Source organism: Psammomys obesus, unplaced genomic scaffold (assembly GCF_907164565.1).
Source record: "Psammomys obesus unplaced genomic scaffold, mPsaObe1.curated_primary_1811, whole genome shotgun sequence".
Classification (NCBI taxonomy): domain Eukaryota; kingdom Metazoa; phylum Chordata; class Mammalia; order Rodentia; family Muridae; genus Psammomys; species Psammomys obesus.
Window position 1 is genome coordinate 19945440 of NW_026596039.1, and position 18811 is coordinate 19964250.

An 18811-nucleotide genomic window follows, 5' to 3' on the forward strand; every position below is an offset into this window, starting at 1 on the left:
TTTCTTTCTTTCTTTCTTTCTTTCTTTCTTTCTTTCTTTCTTTCTTTCTTTCTTTCTTTCTTTCTTCTTTCTTTCTCTCTCTCTCTTTCCATCTATCTCCCTCCCTCCCTCCCTTCCTTCCCCTCTCTCTCTCTTTTTTTTTTTTTTTTTTTTTTTTTGCTTTCCAGACAGGGTCTCTCTGTAGCCTTGCTTTGCATTTTCATCAGTTGTGGTTTTTTATAATGGTCTATCTGTTGTAAAGAGAAGTTTCCTTGATGAACCTTGAGGACTGAATTTATCTTACATAAAAGGACAAGTATTAAGAGTGTAGTTAGGGCTTATGCTGGTTTAGTAAAATGGTGGTTGTAGGCTCTCCTCCAAGACCCATGACTTGACTAGCACTGGGTAGTTGACTGGGCTTCCAATTTCAAGTACAGTATATATTGTTGAGTGGTTCTTAAGTCTACTTAGAGAGTTGTTGGTTACTGCTAAGTGGTATGCTGCATGCCACTACTGTGCCCTACGGTTATCTTGCCATTCTGATGGTGGTTGTGCTTTATAGATATGATAGTGGGGTAGGAGTGTTGGTTGTTGCTCTCCTTTCTAAGCTTGCATGCTGCCTTCTGGTACCATGAAGGCCAGTCCTTTGGGAAGAGGCATTCAGTTCCCTTCCAGCTCAGGGGCCTCTGGTCTTGTGTATGAAGTGCATGGTGTCTTCAGCCTAGTAACATGACTTTCACTTTTGTGGGGCAGCCAAGGGCAGTAGCAGAAGCTTGTATATTTTGGTAGCCTCTCGGACAACCCTGACCAATAACCTCGTGTTTAGATGCTCTTCGGCTTTTGGAGGCAGTATTGCCAGCCTAGATGAGAAAATTTCATTTAAATCGTGCACGCCGTTGCATGCACGCACACATATCATAGGTTTTTTTTTTTTTAAGGTAGTTAATAGTATGACGTCTTATAACTTTTTCAGACATCCTCACTGTTATTTCACCTTCCTCATTCTTTCTGTATTTATCTCCTTCCTCCCTAGTTAGAACCTTTCCCTTCTCAGTTCTCTGATCAGATTATTTGTACCCTGCTATTTTTCTCTCTCTCTGATCTCCCAACCTCTTTCCCACAACAGTCTCTTTTTTAGTGTCCTGGTTTCTTCAGTTACTCAGGAGATGTACTCACATCTGAAGATCTGGAGCTCTGGGAGCTTCCAATGGGAGAGCTCTTGTGATGGTTGTATTTCTGGATCTGGGTTACCTCACTTAATAGGATCTTTTCTAGTTCTAGCCACTTATCTGCAAAGTTTATGATTTCATTTTTCTTTGTACCTGAATAGTATTCTATAGTATATTTGTACCACATTTCATAATCCATTTGTTGGTTGAAGAGCATTTAGGTTGTTTAAATTTTCTAGCTCTAGTGCATAGAGGAGCAATGAACATGGCTGAGCAAGTGTCTGGAGGATGATGTCATCCTTTGGTCATATGTCAGTGGTATAGTGGGTCATTATTTTTAGTTTTTTAAGAATTCTCCAAGAGGATGGGGGAGGAGACTATAGCTGGGATACAACATGAATAAACTGTAATTAATAAAAATAATAATAAAAATTCTCCACACTGATTTCCATGGTGACTGTAGTTTGCAATCCCAACAGTGAATGAGGGCTCCCTTTCCCCCAAATACCCTCAGAATTTGTTGTAGGTTTGTTTTGTTGATCTTTGCCATTCTGACTAGGGTAAGATGAAATTTCAAAGTTGTTTTGGTTTGCATCTAGAGATGATGTATATTTTTTGCGCTATTTTTTTGGCTGTTATGTTGTTTAGAGAAATTCCTGTTAAGTCCCAGGCCTGATTTTTTTGTTTTTGTTTTTGTTTTGAGTATATTTTGAATATTAATTCTGTCAGATGTATAGGTGGCAAAGATTCTCTCATTCTGTGGACTTGTTTTTCACTAGTTGGTTGTTTCTCTAGCTGTGCAGAAGCTTTTTAGTTTTAGGAGTGCTCCGAACTTGTCAGTTGTTGCCCTTTATTGTTAGGCAAATGGAGTCCTAGTCAGAAAGTCCTTTCCCGTTCTCTATCATATGAGGTATCATAAATCCTGTATCATAGAAGGTATGATTATATTTTCTTCTAGCAGTTTCAATGTTCTAAATTTCAAGTTTAGACTTTGATCCACTGGAGTTACTTTTTGTTTAAGGTGATAGATACAGGTCTAACTTTATTCTGTATCTATTTTCACAGCTTCATTTGTTGAAGATGCTTTCTTTTCTTCAGCTGATGTTTTTGCCATCTTTATCAATTCCTAAATGGCTGAAGTTATGTGTACTCTTGGCTCTTCAGTTTTGTTAGGTTGATCTGCATTTCTGGTTTTGTGCCAGTACCATATTGTTTTATTGCTGTGGTCTATAATGTATCTTAAGATCTGGAATGCTAGCACAGCTTTTTGTTGTTTTTTAAGTTGTGTGTGTAGGTTGGAGGTCACAATGTGTGTGCAGTTCTTTCCTTCTATCATGTGGGTTGCAAGGATCTAAATCAGGCTGTCAGGCTTGGCAGCCTTGTTTGTCTCCTTTTTGGATATAGGGTCTTGCTGTGTAGTCCTAGGCTGCCCTTGCAATCTCCAGATACTGGCTCTGCTCCCCAGTAGACAAGCCGCCACACCTGTCTCAGGATGTTTTTGCTTTTTGGTTTTTTAAGACAATGCTGGCTGTCCTGGAACTGATGTGTAGACCAAGCGGCCTTAAATTCACAGAGATCTGCTTGCCTCTTGCTTTCTGAGTGCTGGGATCAAGGCTGCTGCTGCCGCCACCACCAGGCCTCAAGTCGGGTTTTTATTCTGCTTACAAAATTCTTGGAGATGTTAGTTTGAGCTCAGTCCCTGATTGTTCCTTTCCTCATTGTTAAGCCCAATGGGCTTAATGATGGTTTTCTTGGAAGAGCTCTGGTTCTTGGTTTTCAATCAGTAGTTCTTCAAACATGCATCCATTTTCATATATCTTTTATTAGGCTTGATTTTATGTATCTAAGTCTCAAGGAACTTTCATTGCCTTAAGAAAATACGTACCATTTGACATGATGCATAGTTATTGCAGGTGTTTAAAGAAAAAAACTTGAATTATATAAGTAACAATGCTTCTGTTAGCATGTTTCCTGAGGAAGAAATTTGTAGTTAGTACAATTGAGCTTCTGTGTGTTTTTCAGTAGGTTCTACATTGGTAGAAATTATTTTTTTGGTAGAAATTCCTATATTAATAACCCTGGTAATTTTTTTTATGCTTTGATAAGTAAGGGCAGGGAATGAAATTGGTCCTCTTACGCTATTCTGCCCCCAAAGGCTCTTTAGACACACCTTTATATTTAGCTTTGACAAAGATTGATAGCATTAGAAGCAGAGCTCTGAGCCTATAGGTAAGGCCTTTGGTATCTTAGATGGTAACAGTTTAACACGTTTTCACAGCTGCTCCTGACATCACTGGCCATAAACGGAGTGAAAACAAAAATGAAGGGCAGGATGCCATGATGTACTGCAAGTCAGTTGGCTACCCCCACCCAGAATGGATATGGCGCAAGAAGGAAAATGGTGTGTTCCAGGTGAGTAAGAGCTAACACTGTAACTTATACTTAGATCTCTGCGCTTACTGGGTTTCCCTGAGGAGGGCCAGGCATCTGGACCAGCTACTGCAACAACTGTTTCTTTGATATAGGTATGGCTTGGGCTATTGTTGAGTGAATTACAGTTTACACTTTGACCATAGAGGTTAGTCTCTATCCAGCATTGACTCTGTACATGCTTTGCTAAAGATCTCTGTAGTACAGGGTTAGATTGCTTGCCTTCACAGTAGAGCACAGAGCTAAAGCTAATCTAAATGTTCTACGATTCTGGAATAGGTTGTTTTTGTTTGTTCTTTGGAAGAAAAGGGACCAAAAGATAGTGTAAGTATATTCCTAGAATTCAGAAAATACTGAATAAAAACTGGGGTACTTTACCTTGGAGACAAAGAACAGCCATAGGCATTTTTTTGTTTTAATTTATTTGTTTATTATGTATACAGTGTTCTGCATGCCAGAAGAGTGCATCAGGTCTCTTTATAGGTGGTTGTGAGCCACCATGTCATGTGGTTGCTGGGAATTAAATGCAGGAGCCATCTTTCCAGCCCCTAGCCATAGGCATTTGTAATCTGACAATATTTGCTTCAAAAACAAAGCCAAAGAACCTTTTTTTCCAGTCTGTGGAATTATTGTTTTAAAAGATTTATTTTATTTGTGTGTATTTGTAAAGTTGTGTGAAGCCAGAAGAGAGCGTCAGATCTTGAAGGAGGACTGCAGTTAGTTGTGAGCAGCCTGTTGTGGGTGCTGGGAACTGTGTTCCAGTGCTCTGCAAGAGCAGCAAGTGCTTATAATTACTGAGCCATCTCTGCAGCCCCAGACAGTTCTTAAGCTTTATTTGTGTGGGGTGGGGTTCACCTACCAGTGCATATTTGTGGAAGTCAAAGAGGGGTTAGGTATCTTCCTCTGTCAGGTTCCCCATAGTGAGGCAGTGCCTTTCCTTGAACCTGTCTCCACCCCTTCTCAGAGCTGGGGTTATAGGTGTGTTCAGGATGTCTAGCTTTTTACATGTGCACTGGCATCAGAATTCTGGTTCTCATAATTGCACAGCAAGTGCTCATAACTGCTGAGCCATCATTTAGCTCCTGCGGAGCTCTCCTTAATGGTGTTTAAATAGTGCCTTGAGTTCTTTTATTCTCTGACTCAGTTTTCTTTTCTGACAGGGGGTTTTCAAACATCTGATTCAGCTTTTATGCCTACATTATACTTTATAGGCATCCTTTTTTATTACAGTCCTCAGAATCAGAAAGGACCCTGCAGATAGAAGAGGATCAGGATGAGGAGCTGGGAGTTGAAGATGCTGACCTGAGTGTTTTAGAAAAAGCCATTGTGTTTTCTCAGGTGTTTCTCTATTAGCCATTAGAAAGGAAGTCCCTGGCCTTCATTAAAACTGAATGAAATTACTTGACATTTTCATGTCTTGAGAGATGAAAGTTGGAATTCACAGTGAAGGCTGAGGTCCCCATTTCCACTGTGTATCATACTCAAAATGCAAACATGCTGTGACTGGGATAGTGTGAAGGATAATCTCCCCTTCCTCTGCTATTTTTGTACATTGTTAGTTGTTGCTAGTACAGGTTGAAGATGCAGCGTTCCACACATACCACCCCATTTCCTACCATGTCCCTTTAGAACAGTGCACAAGTCCTGCTCATGTGCTGTTCTGCTCCTGCCTTACAGACATGCGCTGCCTAGCGTACTCATGCCTGTCGCAGCTACCCTTCCTCTACAACCCTAAGGATAAAGCCAGTTTTTTCCAGCTCCTTTTGGTTTTCCCGAAGTGGCTCATCAATACCTTACAATTCTCCATCCTGCACTATTTTTTGCCTTTTTTTTTTTTTTTTTTCTCCTCAAAAACCACATTCCTGAAGTCAGTATTGCCTGTGGATGTCTGTCCAATACCATTATGTACATATTAAGGTCAGAGGACAACTTTGGGGAGTCTGTTTTCTTTTGCCACCTAGGTTCTGGATGGAACTCAGGTTGCCAGGCTTGTGTAACAAATGCATTTATCTATGAAGCTCTCGCCTTCCTTTTTTTTTAAATTATTTTTATTAATTACAGTTTATTCACTTTGTATGCCCCCTGTACCTCCCTCCCTCTTCCCCATCCGTGTCCCTCTCCCAGTCCACTGAAAAGGGAGGTCCTCCTCCCCTTCCCTCTGAGCTTAGTCTATCAGGTCTCATCAGTAGTGGCTTCATTGTCTTCTTCTGTGGCCTGGTAAAGCTGCTTCCCTCGGGGGGAGGTGATCAAAGAGCAAGCCAATCAGTTCATGTCAGAGACAGTCCCTGTTCCCATTACTATGGAGGCCACTTGGATACTGAACTGCCATATGCTACCTCTGTGCAGGGGTTCCAGGCCATCTCCATGAGTGGTCCTTGGCTGGAGTATCAGTTTCAGAAAAGACCCCTGTGCCCAGAATTTTAGGATCTGTCACTGTCCTTTTGGAGCTCCTGTCCTCTCCAGGTCTTACTATCTCCCACTTCTTTCATAAGATTCCCTGAATTCTGCCCAGAGTTTGGCTATGAGTCTCAACATCTGCCTCGATACCCTGCAGGGTAGAGCCTTTCAGAGGCCCTCTGTGGTAGGCTCCTGTCCTGTTTCCTGTTTTCTCCCTCCTCTGATGTCCATCTTCTTTGCCTTTTTGAATGGGGGTTGAGCATCTTAGCCAGAGTCCTCCTTCCTGATTAGCTTCCTTAGGTGTATAGATTTTAGTGTGTTTATCCTATATTATATGTCTAATATCCACTTATGAGTGAGTATATATCCTGTGTATCTTTCTGCTTCTGGGATACTTCACTCAGGATGATCTTTTCCAGTTCCTACCATTTACCTACAAATTTCATGATTTCCTTGTTTTTTTATTGCTGAGTAATATTCCATTGTGTAGTTGTATCACAATTTCTGTATCCATTTATCTATGGAGCTCTCTCCTTCCTTCTTAAAGCCAGAGTCTTGTGTATTTTGCGTCACGATTTTCCATGTGTATCTTAACTTCCCTTTAGTAGGATATGGGATGTACAGGTATATGTTAACTAGTAGGTAGTTGTTGATTAGTTAAATAGTCTTTTCTTTAATCCTATAGTTCTGGAAGGGAAGTTAGCGTTTTTCTCCCTGCTCCCTCCTGAAAGCAGGTTTTTAGAATTGCTTCTAAGAGAAGTGTAAAGATTTGTGAGGACTGATGAAGTGAAGAAGTAAATGTGCTGGCTCTGAAGTGAAGCTCCAGACAGGCCTGAGGTTCTCAGCCTACCTAACAATGGATATTGCTTGCTTCCCAGCTTCTTACCGCTACAGTCCCCCCTCCCTGTTTCTGTTTGAAGCAGCATTTGTTGATTTGTTTGTCGGGGGGGGGGGGGGTGTGTGTCTGCAAGCAACAGAATGCCAAGCAGTCTGGAAGTTGGAGAAGTCCATAGGATCAGCAATAATGCAAACTTGGACCCTATTCTACAAGAACTGTATTGAACACTGAAGGAGAGTTATTAGTTAAGTGCCGAGATTCTTTTGAACAAAGATGGTGTCTCATTCCAGCCAGTATCCTGATAAAAATGGAGTGCAATGTCACCCTCCCTTTGGGTAGCTCATCCTCTCTGACCGGTCTTTTTTTCCTCCTAGGAGATTTCCAATAGCTCTGGTCGCTACTTCATCATCAACAAAGAGAATTACACAGAATTGAATATTGTGAATCTCCAGATCACAGAAGATCCCGGCGAGTATGAATGTAATGCCACCAACTCCATTGGCACTTTCTCCGTTTCCACCGTCCTCAGGGTACGGAGCCACCTTGCCCCACTTTGGCCTTTCTTGGGAATTCTGGCTGAAATCATCATCCTTGTGGTGATCATTGTTGTGTATGAGAAGAGGAAGAGGCCAGATGAGGTTCCTGATGGTAAGAACATCCCAACAAAACAGTAAAGTTGGGGTTGGTTCCTTGGGTAGTTTCTAAGTATTGAAAGAGGAATATAAGGACTGGGATTAAGTACCTAAAGAAAAGAAAGAAAACTCTCATACTGGTTACTAATCTGTGCTCCCCACTCCCTACGAAATCCCCACTCCTTAGAGATATAATTAGCTTTCTCCCTGTTTAGGTGTTCTCCAAACTCTAGGCCTTGTCCTTCAGGCCATGTGGTGAATGGTCAGCTGTCAAACTCTTTGTTCAGCTCTGTCCTCCTTCAATACAGATCATCAGGCAGATTGAGCTTGAGGAGAATCCAAGTCAAGCCTAGAAGCCACCCCAAGATCACAGGCCACCTGTCCTTTCAGGCAGATTTTAAGGTATCTAATTGGTTGTCACATCATTACCTGGCATAGTCCCTGTAGGTAACTGCCCCAGCCTACTTTAGACTGTTCAGAAAGCCATTGGAAGAAGCCAGACTTTGGTTCCTTTGATAGGTTTTTAAGAATCTCTTACCTTCTGAGGCTTTTCTGTCTGTGTCTCACAGACAAGAATGGTAGGGAGGATGTAGCTTACTTTCTAGGTTTGAAAGAGCTAAGTGCCAGCTCCTCACCCTACACTCTAGGGCATTTCTCCCACTTTCGAACCATTGTTAGAAAGTATAAGACTGGAAGTCTTATTTGTGGGATATGCTTAAAATCAGGAAAGTTTTGTGAAAGTCTTATGTATTTAGTTATAGATTTTCATTTCTAACCCTGTGAATAGAACAGAGAATCTGCTTATGGAAGGTTCTATCCCTGGTATTTCAATTCCTAAAAAGCCCCTCATCTTTACCCTTATGGGCTATAATACTATATCAGCAAATAGAAATTGATTGGTCACCCAGCCATGACTACCCTTGCCTGTCACTGAGAATACTGGAGGATGTGTCCCAGGCTCAGTGCATATTTCCTGGGTCATTGAGGGTGCTGGCTACCATCTGCACGTGTGCGGCAGTGTTTTCCTCCAGAGTTGATGGCTCCATGTGGCTGAGCAATAACTGGAGTGTGTTGCCTTCTCCACAACATACCCCATCTGTCAGTAGACAGCACGAAGTGAGGCTTTATACTCCTTTAGAAAGAGAAAGCCTCAAAGGCATAGCATTCCAAAAGGACATATTTCAGAGCAACAACTTTTTACTTTCTTCTCAGCAACTCTTAAATCTCTTGCCTGGACTAAGTAGAGTCTTAGAGTGAGCACTGAGATTGGCCAGGGGATCTTTTGATATTGACCTTTGCAGGAAGACCTGGTGAGCTCCCCTCCCGTGTACCTTTCATCAGTGAGCTGGATGGAAAGATGGGAAAGACTTGAGCTGGAAGCAGAGGGGCCTTTGCAGAGGGGCTCCAGTTCCTTGCAACAAAGGGTGTCCTTGGTTTCACTTCCTCATTTAATGAAGTGATTCTTAGGATTTCCATGTATCCCTGATGCCCTTTCCTTCAAACTTTTCTTCTTGTTAAATGTTAGGACTTCTGAGGTAGAGCACTATAGCTATTCAGACCTGAGAGTAAAGGGAAGGAAATGTTGCTTCCCTTATATACGTTTACAACTTGGGTATTTAGGAACAGTTACATTTCAGGGACATTATTCCCTCAGAATGTTTTAAACCTTGGCCAGTTAGGAACCTAGGGGCTTAGATTTAGGTCAGTATTAGTGTACAAGACCTGGAGTTTGTTCCTGGAAAGGGAAAACATATTCGAAAAGACCAAAGAGAGTCTGAGACACCACACTAGGTGTGCCAAGTGCCATCTTCTATTTTAATAAAGCCAAGGAGCCAAAAAGTCAGCTAAAAAAGTCAAAGATGGGCTTCAAAGCCTAGTTTTTAAATTTAAGATGGGTGGTTGCCATTTTCACAGCAGTTATACATTGGCTTAGCCTGTCCCTATCAGAGGTACAGGTCTGCCTGCCTGCCTGCTTTCCTTCCTCCCTTCCTCCTTCCCTCCCTCCCTCCTCCATTCCTTCCTCCCTCCCTTCCTCCCTTCCCTCCCAGAGTGCTGGGATCACAGGCATACACTACCACGCCCAGCTGGTACAAGTCTTATAAAGCCACTTTTGTTAATGTTTCTGTCCCAGCATATTTCAGGTTAGACTTTACAGTGGTTAGTGCTAGTTCTTTCTGTCTGACAAGCAGATGCCTGCTCATGGAAGCAGCTTTCCTCTAAAGAGTTCCTTGGTGGTTAAACTGAAATGGGGGTGGGGAGGCCAGAGCCAGTTTTCTGAACAGCTTCCTGGATGGAAAATAATAAGCCAAATTACTATGTACAGTGAATGAATTCTCCATAAAAACAGATGACTGCAGGGTAAGTGCAAAGTAAAACCTCCTTGCACTGACTGGTCTCCTGGGAGAGTATTATCATGCAAGTAGCTTTTACTTCTTTCTTGTTGCATTGGGTGAAAATCTGGGATTCTGAAATGTTTGCAGTTTACCTTCTCTCCTTTCCTGACAGCCATTGTTGTCCAGGGTCCATTTCCCATCTCCATGTCCCTGCCCCACTTCAGCATTCTCAGGTGTCTCCCTGCTTCCATCTAGCTCTTCAGTTTTTGGCTTCTCTTATGGAAGAGGGGTGTGTGTGTGTGTTGATGCTCAGTGAATTTTCCTTACATTGTGGCCTTTTCTTTGTTAAATTTCTCCTCAACTCCAACTCACTTCATGAGGACTACAAACTCACTAATATGCTTTCTTCCCATTTGCTCCTCTCTAAATTTACTTATAGATTGGTTTGTAGTCTGTTGAGGATGAAGTACACTCTTTCAGATACAAACTCAGTATGTTTCAGTCATGAAATTTTACCTATAGTCATGTCTGTTATGCCTATTTATGCCACTATGAAAATGGGAAGTTTTTGTAGGTCTGGTGTGCTTTTTCTTTAACGAACAGGCAGTTTTACCAACACTCATGGTTTTTTGAGCCTCAATGAATTCTCTAAGTAAGAACTCATGCATTTATATTTTCAGTAACCTGTAGATATTGGTAACTTATTATCTCCTTAAGTAGAAGAGCATTTGGTGAACAATGCAAGAATATAAAAGAAGACATACAGATACCTAGTTTAATTAGAAAAGCATGCATCTCTTTAGATTTCTCACACTGAAAGTGTATATGTTGAGGCTAAGTGCTGTCTTTGAAAGCAGCTTTGGTCCTTTTATCTTCTGAGTACTCAGGCCATTTCACAGAGGAAATCACAAAGTCCTTTAGATCTTCTTGAGGATCAGTACCTCATAAGTTATCTAATAGATAAATTATTTACATACCCACTTTCACTTTTAATTTTCTTAGTAACAAGTCAGTAATAGAATCAAATAAGAGCTTTGCCTTTTCACTGAGAGTAGTCCCCTTGACAGGGTTAAAGTAGGGTAGTCTCCTTCTGCTCACTGGGAGATGGAGGCTGGGGTAAAACTTCGTTCTTGGGGCCTTCATTTCTACTAGATATTTTGTGTCCTCACAGGCATTGAATTAAAACAGCTGATTTAAGAAAGAAAATGCTAGCATCAGGGAATCTTCTGTTTTCACAGTAGGGTAATTTTGTAAGTTGGTCAAAGGATTTTTTCTTAAGTTGCTAGTGGAGAAGGTGCTTGCAAGTTTGGAGGGTAGAGGAGGGAGAGTACTGTTTAAAAACTGTGATCTGAGTTCTTTTAGACACTGAACTGAAGACTTGTTCTGGTAAGACAGCAAGCTAGAGATGCTGGAAAAGAGGTGACTTTTTAAAGCGACACCTAAAACACACTTTAACTAGGGTCGGTCACAAGCACTGTCCGAGGAACTATAGTTAGGTGAAACAAGGAGAAATTATTGTAAGAACCGTTACATTTTTCTTGGGTTTAGTGTTAACTCTGTCGAGATCAAGCAAAATGTAAGTGGATTTAGTAACTATAATAAATTCTAGCACTTGGGAGGTTGAGGCCGGAGGATTTTAAGTTTGATGTTAGCCTAGGCTAGATAGCAAGTCCTTTTGGGGAGAGGGACAGAGGGGCTGAGGCTGCAGCTTACTTGGTAGGGGGCTCGCCTGGCAGGCCTAGTCCTAACTTTGATCCTCGGCAACCTATAAACATCCATAGCAGTGCATGCCTGGAATCTAGCACCTAGGAAGTTGAGGCAGGACTATAAGTTCAAGGCTACCCTCAGTGACATAGAAAGTTAGGCAAGTCTGGGCTATAACTCCACCCAACCTCACCAAAAAAACAAAACAAAACAAAACAAAAAAACATATGGGAGAGGGTGGGGGAGGAGCAGGGGCCACAAAAATCTGTGAGGTAATTGTAGTGGCATAGGGGCTTTGAACAGAATCAGCTCTTGTTTTGACTCTCGCCATCACTCTGTATTGTATAGTGGGTGCAGTATGTTTCTTACAAGAAGAGGTCAGTGTCAGGGTAGGGGTGAAGGTGGGGCTTAGGCAGCCATACTTTCAGGGAGGACAGAGCATGCAGGGAAACCAGTGTGTGTACCACTCCGCTAGGAACTTCACACTCATTAGATGGATTCCAGAGCATCTTGTTTCATTCTCCCCTCAGTCCTCTTCCTCTCATCTAGCCAGTGGCTGTGAGTAATCCCCAGGTGGAGAGAATAGTCTGTTTAAGGCTGCTTTGGCCTGAGGGTTTGGGGGTATGTTGATATTTGTCGGTTACTGTGACTTCTTTTTTTTCCCCCTTCAATTGCATCAAACCCTTAAAACATGGTGGTAAGTGAGCGATATGCATGCTTTTGGAGTTTGTTTAATCTCCGCTTCAGTCTATACAATGCACAGTTCATAATGTTAACACTTTTCTTCAAGTTTACTTCATTCACTTTCACAACTAATTTGGGTTTTTAGTTTGCTGTTTAGTCCCCATTTACTTTATTTTGTGCCTTTCTCTGTAGCTCTGTTCTTCTCTCCTGACCTTCCTGTGGAGGTCAAGTTGTTCTTTTGTCTGGCCTGTATGGGAGAGTGATACTGCAGACAGTGGCTCAGTGCAGAACAGGGGGGTGGGTGTCCTCCTCTTTGTGGTATCCAAGTGGATTCAGGACTGAAAGGAGGTTCCTGGAATTTAGACCCAGTGTGGGTTGGATCACGGCTGCTCTCACTTTCAGGCATGGCCACTACCCCAGAAACACCGTTGCTCCCATACTCACATGTAAACCTTTGCACATGGCCAGCTTGTTAGGTTGGAAAGAGGCATTTGTAACTAGACACCAGGTTACACCCCACACCAAAAGACAGACCCATGGTGTGATGTTCACTTGGCTTAGTCTAGTGTCCTGCTCGGAAAAGACTGACCTTGCGATTGCGATTCCCCCTCTCCTGTTTTTTAAAGTTGGGAGTCTTACATCAGAATTTTGTGTTTTAGAGTGCACACTAAAATTAGTTTGTTCCTATGTCTTCTAATTCCCAAGGTGCTTAGCTTCTAGCATGTTAACTGATTTGCCTGCCCGAGGTGCTGAGCTGTAGGCTGTGGTGAGGGGAGGGTTCAGGCTGGGCTTGTGTGTCTTAGTACCTAATATGTCCTCACATCTTTCCACTGCATACATAACAAACAGTTGTCTTGGGTGTCCTGAGTCCCAGTTTGTTCTCTGTACCTGTTTTAATAGTACTGTCGTTAGTAGTGGACTCCTGTGGACACTGGTATGTTGCTAGCCTATTGTTTTGCTGATGAGTCATTGGTTTGTGGTTAGTTTCGTTTTTTTTTTTTTTTCCCTTTTTTAATCCTGTTTTGCTCCAGTCACTGTGTGCTGGCGGTGGCTTTGCCTCTCCGTTGCCTGAAAGGAACAGGTGGAGCAATGTCTCCCTGACAGACATTGCTCCTGACATGTGCCCCTGCAGTGCCTACACCAAGACTGCAGCTCCATAACTGCTTCATGTGCGCCCGCCCCTTGTGGAATCCTGCTGCATTTTTCTAGATGCTTCAGCGAAATCAAAATGAAAAAAATCTTTTAGGTCACCCAACTTTTTGTACAGTAAAAACAAAGGCTGCTTGCTTGGTTCCTCCCCTTGTGGATTTTTTAAATAACATTTTTTTTATTCTGATAACATTTTTTCAATGTATGCATATCTAATAAGTTGAGACAAAGTTGTCAGAATCATGAAGTATTAATAAAGCTTCTAAAAGTAAATAACAAAAACTTTTTAATTAAAAAAAAAAAAAAAGAACTACCTTGTGGTTCTTCTTGTTTTGGCCAGGGCACAATAACAAGCCCATCTTTTTGTGTGGAATCTTTTTTTATAGAGGGGTGTCACTGTTCAGCTTTCCCTGTGATGTCACAGAACATCCTCTGCTTCTCATACGTGTCTTGCTGGCCCAGAGCATGGATAGCCAAGGATTAGGCTCCTCTTATGGCTTCCTCTTCGTTGGTCTCATTCTTCAGATTAATGACCTCATAAAGATTATAAAACAGAAGGAAAAACAGTGCCTTATGTGGAAGTGAGGATGTGTGGTTAAATGTATAGAATGGACACATCCATTTACAGTCAAGAACTGCATATATTCTCCACAAGAAAATAAACAGCAGGATTTTACAACTGAAATGTTGGTTTGTCTTCTCATCTTTTTAAGAGTGAACCACTGGAACTTGGGGACAAGATGAGTTCAATGATATTACAGCCTATCTGTCCGCTACAGTTGCAGTTTTTCATGACGAGCATTCAAAGTGTTAACTAAAAACCATTGAAACAGCATATCTGTCATTAAAACTGAATCTAGAAATAACTTCATGAGTGTTTTGCACCTCCAGATGGAATGGCCTTTAATATATGCTATGAATAGCCATGTTTGCCACCTGCAGTTTACTCTCCTGTTCATTTTTAGGCAGAGTCTAATGGTTTTCTCCTCTCTTTTCTTATATCTCATGGATTATTAAAAACGGAACACCCTGTTCAGATGATGAACCAGCTGGGCCAATGTGAGTACTTCATTGGACATAATTTTAGTTTCTGATTGAATTGTGTTATGTTTGCAGTTTAGTCAAAAGGAATACTAAAGATTGTAAGAGAAGAAAATTCCCTTACAATGAAATTTGTGATGTACACTTTTTAAGCATGAAATAATTCTGCTTGGTGACCTCTTGATTCCTAGGCCAGGTCTTGTGTGTAGCCATACACATGAATAGTATGCAAAGGGAATTGAAAAAAGTTTATGCATTTGACATGCTTAAACTGATAGTATAGAAGTAAGGAGTATAACCAAGTTACGTCAAACTGAAGGATAGAATTAATAAACTTCCCAGTTCCTTTAATAATTGCTGACATTCAAGAGAGACAGAGCTGTAAATGTGGAATGAGTTCAAGGCTGCCAGGGTTCCTAGGGTTGGAGATGATAAGAAGCAAGTGGGGCAATTGGTGGCTGGCAGGTTAATGGCCAGAGGGCTCAGCGTGGCTAGTTGCAGGTCATAGTTTATCAGTTAAGAAATTAGTATTCAAAAGAATAATTCTCTCTCTCTTGTAAGTAATTGTAGTTTAGGAATCTCAGAAAAACTTACCTGTGTGTTGTCTACCTTGAGAGTATGAAGGATCTAGCAACTGCAAGTAGGAGGTACTTTATGTAAAGAATATACACTACTGTTAGAAGTAGTTTGCTGCTACACCGGGGATGGAAGGAAGTGAAGAGTCTCTGTGTTTCCATGTGTTACACTTTTCAAACAATTTGACTAGTTGAACTCACACAGTGCAATTTTTCCTCCAAAGGAAAACCAACTCTACCAACAATCACAAAGATAAAAACTTGCGCCAGAGAAACACAAATTAAGTTCTGCTTATAATGTAAGTATGGCCTTCTTTAGAGATTTAAACATTCTGTTCAAATGAACTGTGCCTCTGCTCACTTTGCTACAAATTCTTCAGTAATTGGTGTTATGTGGTAAGACTATACAGTTAATTTCAGAGTAGCTAATACTGATGGAACAAGTTTTTTGTTCACTGCAGTGGATGGATGGGATCCTTCAGCTGTATTGATCACATACTTATATTAGGTTCATTTCACACTGAATAACTTGCACTGCAGTCTACTTAGATAGTTTTAAAAAGTAGTAAAAAGAAATAAATTGGGGCTGGAGAGATGGCTCACAGGACAAGAGCACTGGCTGCTCTTCCAGAGGTCCTGAGTTCAATTCCCAGCAAGCACATGGTAGCTCACAACCATCTCTAATGAGATCTGGTGCCCTCTTCTGATGTGCAGGCATACATGCAGACAGAAGATTGTATACATAATAAATAAATCTTAAAAAAAAAAAAAGAAAGAAAGAAATTGTTACCTCAGAGGCCTTTAGTACCTAGTATGGTCTCTGCTGAAGGCAAGACATAGATGGTGGCCATAAGGCAGCATCTTAGGCACATGGAGATCAGAATTTCATACCACATCCCTGAGCATGCTGTTTGAACCAAAGCTTTATTTGATGTGGCATTGACAGAGTTGTGACCGTGCACATTGTCATAATTTTCAAATCTTTTCCTCTTTACAGCTCTTTAGGTTCCTGAAAAATGGTGGCAACATGACTGCTAAGTTTTCTGCTTGGGCCTCTTTGGTCTCTCCCTTTCCAGTGAGCAACACCACAATGACCGTCTACAGCATGCCTTATTTAGCCTCTCTTATAAGGGTGACCTAGCCAGGTACATTTTAAACAGTGCTTCAGTGTAGAAGGTGTAAACTATTTTGGGCTTGATGTGCTGTGAATGTTGCTTTTCCTCCCTTTGTTAAAATATTTAAATTGAAGTGAAAGGTCCCCTGAGGATCAGATCATGCATGCGCCATTTTTTACTTACGCAGCTGTTAAATTGGCAAAGCTCTAAATGCACTGCCGCCATCTAGTGATCATTTTGTAAAGTACAGCAAAACCTACAGATATATACAGTATATAAATATATATATATATATTTATATTTTTGGGGGTGGGAGAAATCCAAAATAAAGTAAGCGCTTGTTTCATTTTTAAGCTGCTGACATTCATTCCTTATTGTCTGTTGTCAGATGAGGAAGCTGCAGTTCTGGTACATAAAGATGAGAGTATAAACTTAAGTCTGTCATTCTAAGGGCTTACCCTATAACTTTAAGAACCTGAACAGTCCACTGAACGGCTATAATGAATTGCAGTATATATGTATGATTGCTTTTTAAGTGACTATCTTTCCTTTGTCAAATCATGTAAATTATGAAACCTTTTGCACTGATGTGTCGAACCTTATTCTTGTACATTTGATCAAGGCAACTTTTATAATTTCCCTTTTGTTTTCAATGACCCTGAAATGTTAATAGCATGGTAATATTCTATGCAACTCTAGTTATACCTTTTGGTTTGATACTGTATTTTTCACATTGATTTAATGATTGATGATAGATTTTATAACCTGACTGGGTTCTCATGCGGTACTAACTGTAGATGCATGTACTTGTGTTCTGTGTAATTATTGAAGTGCAATGGTGTACAAAAGTGGATTCACCTGTTTTTAACAATAAAACATTGATAAAAGGTGCTTGGAATAATACTCTTTAATTCAGATACCTTCAGTTCCTTAGTTGCATATGTGTGTGGGGCTTTAGTTTCTCAGTCCTATGATCTTTTTAAGTTCCTTCTCCACCTCTTCCACAAATGCTGGGAAGTTTTGATCCATGAGGCACAAGCGTAGAAAGGGGCCCAATTCTTCTGCTCCCCATGAAGACTGTTCATAGGCTAGGGTCAGCTTCTCCGAATCCAGGATAGACTGCAGGGGCCAAAAGATGCAGGGGTTGACTGTAGGTGGGGGCATGATCCCAGATAATATAACAGAAAACACCGCCTCAAAATGTACAAAACAGAAACTGTCACTGGCTTTACAAAAATCTTTTCTACAGTTAGGCTTCACATTTATAATCCTATGCCTCCATTTCTTTCCTTCTTCCATCCTACTCTGGCATGCTGTATTCCTCCCTTCCTTCCTTCTCCATCTCTCATTCTGTCTCTGCCCTGACCCTAATAAAAACAAAAAAAAAAAAAAAAAAAAAAAACAGGGTCTTACTATATTCAGGCTGATCTCAAATCCATGATCCTCCTGCTTATGCATCTGCCTTATGGACTGTAGGCAGATACTACCTACTAGGCCCAGTTCTACACTTACTGGATATCTCACACAGAAAGTAAGACAAACTTGGATCCTTAAGGAAATGTATTGAGATTCAGGTAACAATACTATGCTAGTAACATTCTTCATGTGAAAGCTGGATTCTGAATGGAAAAAATAGGTTGTCTACCTGGGAGGGGGGTGTCTTAGTCATAGAACACTAAGCATGGATAAAGTACAGAGTTTAATCCTTAGCGTCACTTAAAAAAAAAAAAAAATACCAGGGTTGAGGTAGCAGGAGGTAGTCTTTATAAATGGACCACCCAAAGGACAAAAGGACACTTTTTTTTTTTTTTTTTTTTTTTGGTTGGTGGCTGTCTGAGTAATTTAACAGACTTGCAATCCACAATCAAAATACATGATATCTGATGTCCAAAAATTCTTACGCTGTTGATTGTAGTCCAACTCTTAAGGCTGGATATGAATCTTCTCCAGCCTTCATTTTGCCTTTTCAAAAATGTCATATTCTGTACAGTAAATCATAATGCAAACAGTCCCTTTCTAATGAGTCAGTGCTTTGGTCTCTTGACTTGGCAGAGAAATAAAAGCATTATGTATTGGGTAGAAACTGCACTCCAGCGCTTGGCCTTCCTTGGGTGGCAGTGGGAGAACGTGACTGGTGATGCTGGCAGCACCGTCCGCCCTGACCCCATCACAGGCGTGAAGGCGGGCAGCCTGCACTCCGCATTCATGCTGCCAAACGATAATGCTCCAGACTTAGGTGGCTTAAAGCATTTCAATACATTTCTCAGAGATTTGTACACATTTAACCACACTGTAAGCTGAGAAGCAGCGCTACTTTCACTTGATACGGGTTCTTACTAATTGTAATTCTTTCCTCTGTTGAAATTAAATACTCGGTTTTGCAGATGTACCGTAATTAATGCATTCTCTTTCCGTTGGCCTAAACGTTGGAAGGTTTATTTTGAGGTGGGATCCCACCATGTAGCCTAGACAATTTTCTCTGACTACAACCCCCTTGTGTTCACCTAAGTACTGGAATTACAGGCATGTGTTACTGTGCTTCCTTAAATTAGTTTCCTTTTATTAAAGTAGACAGATACCTAGGAGTGGCATGCTGGCTTACATAGTAAGAAGATCTAAGTGTGACAAACTGCTAGGGCCCTATCCTTTGTACTCACAAGCCCAGCACTTAGTACTGCAGTCTTCTTATTGTGACCGTGTGGGAATACAGGAACACACATACCACACTGTATATACAGAGGTCAGAGCCTGACTTTCAGCAGTCA

General features: G+C 41.1%; 2 protein-coding genes across 4 annotated transcripts in view; one reads left to right on the top strand and one right to left on the bottom strand.

Moving 5' to 3' along the window:
• Positions 1 to 16937, top strand: part of Nptn (neuroplastin) — a 77319-nt gene extending 60382 nt beyond the window's left edge. Inside the window, exons 5-9 of one of the 2 annotated variants that reach the window (XR_008721792.1) lie at positions 3427 to 3560; positions 7188 to 7343; positions 14353 to 14374; positions 15156 to 15230; positions 15929 to 16937. Coding sequence is in view for 1 of the 2 variants with exons in the window: in XM_055621787.1 (XP_055477762.1) it covers positions 3427 to 3560; positions 7188 to 7461; positions 14353 to 14374; positions 15156 to 15216 (491 nt within the window). In the remaining variant the exon portion in view is untranslated. Of the gene's footprint in view, positions 1 to 3426; positions 3561 to 7187; positions 7462 to 14352; positions 14375 to 15155; positions 15231 to 15928 lie in introns of both variants that reach the window. The other variant, XM_055621787.1, reaches the window with a different exon arrangement.
• Positions 16935 to 18811, bottom strand: part of Rec114 (REC114 meiotic recombination protein) — a 97310-nt gene continuing 95433 nt past the window's right edge. For both annotated transcript variants that reach the window (XM_055621789.1, XM_055621788.1), the window contains exon 6: positions 16935 to 17165. In XM_055621789.1, coding sequence (XP_055477764.1) covers positions 17001 to 17165 — 165 coding nt within the window. In that variant the 3' untranslated portion in view covers positions 16935 to 17000. The remainder of the gene's footprint in view (positions 17166 to 18811) is intronic.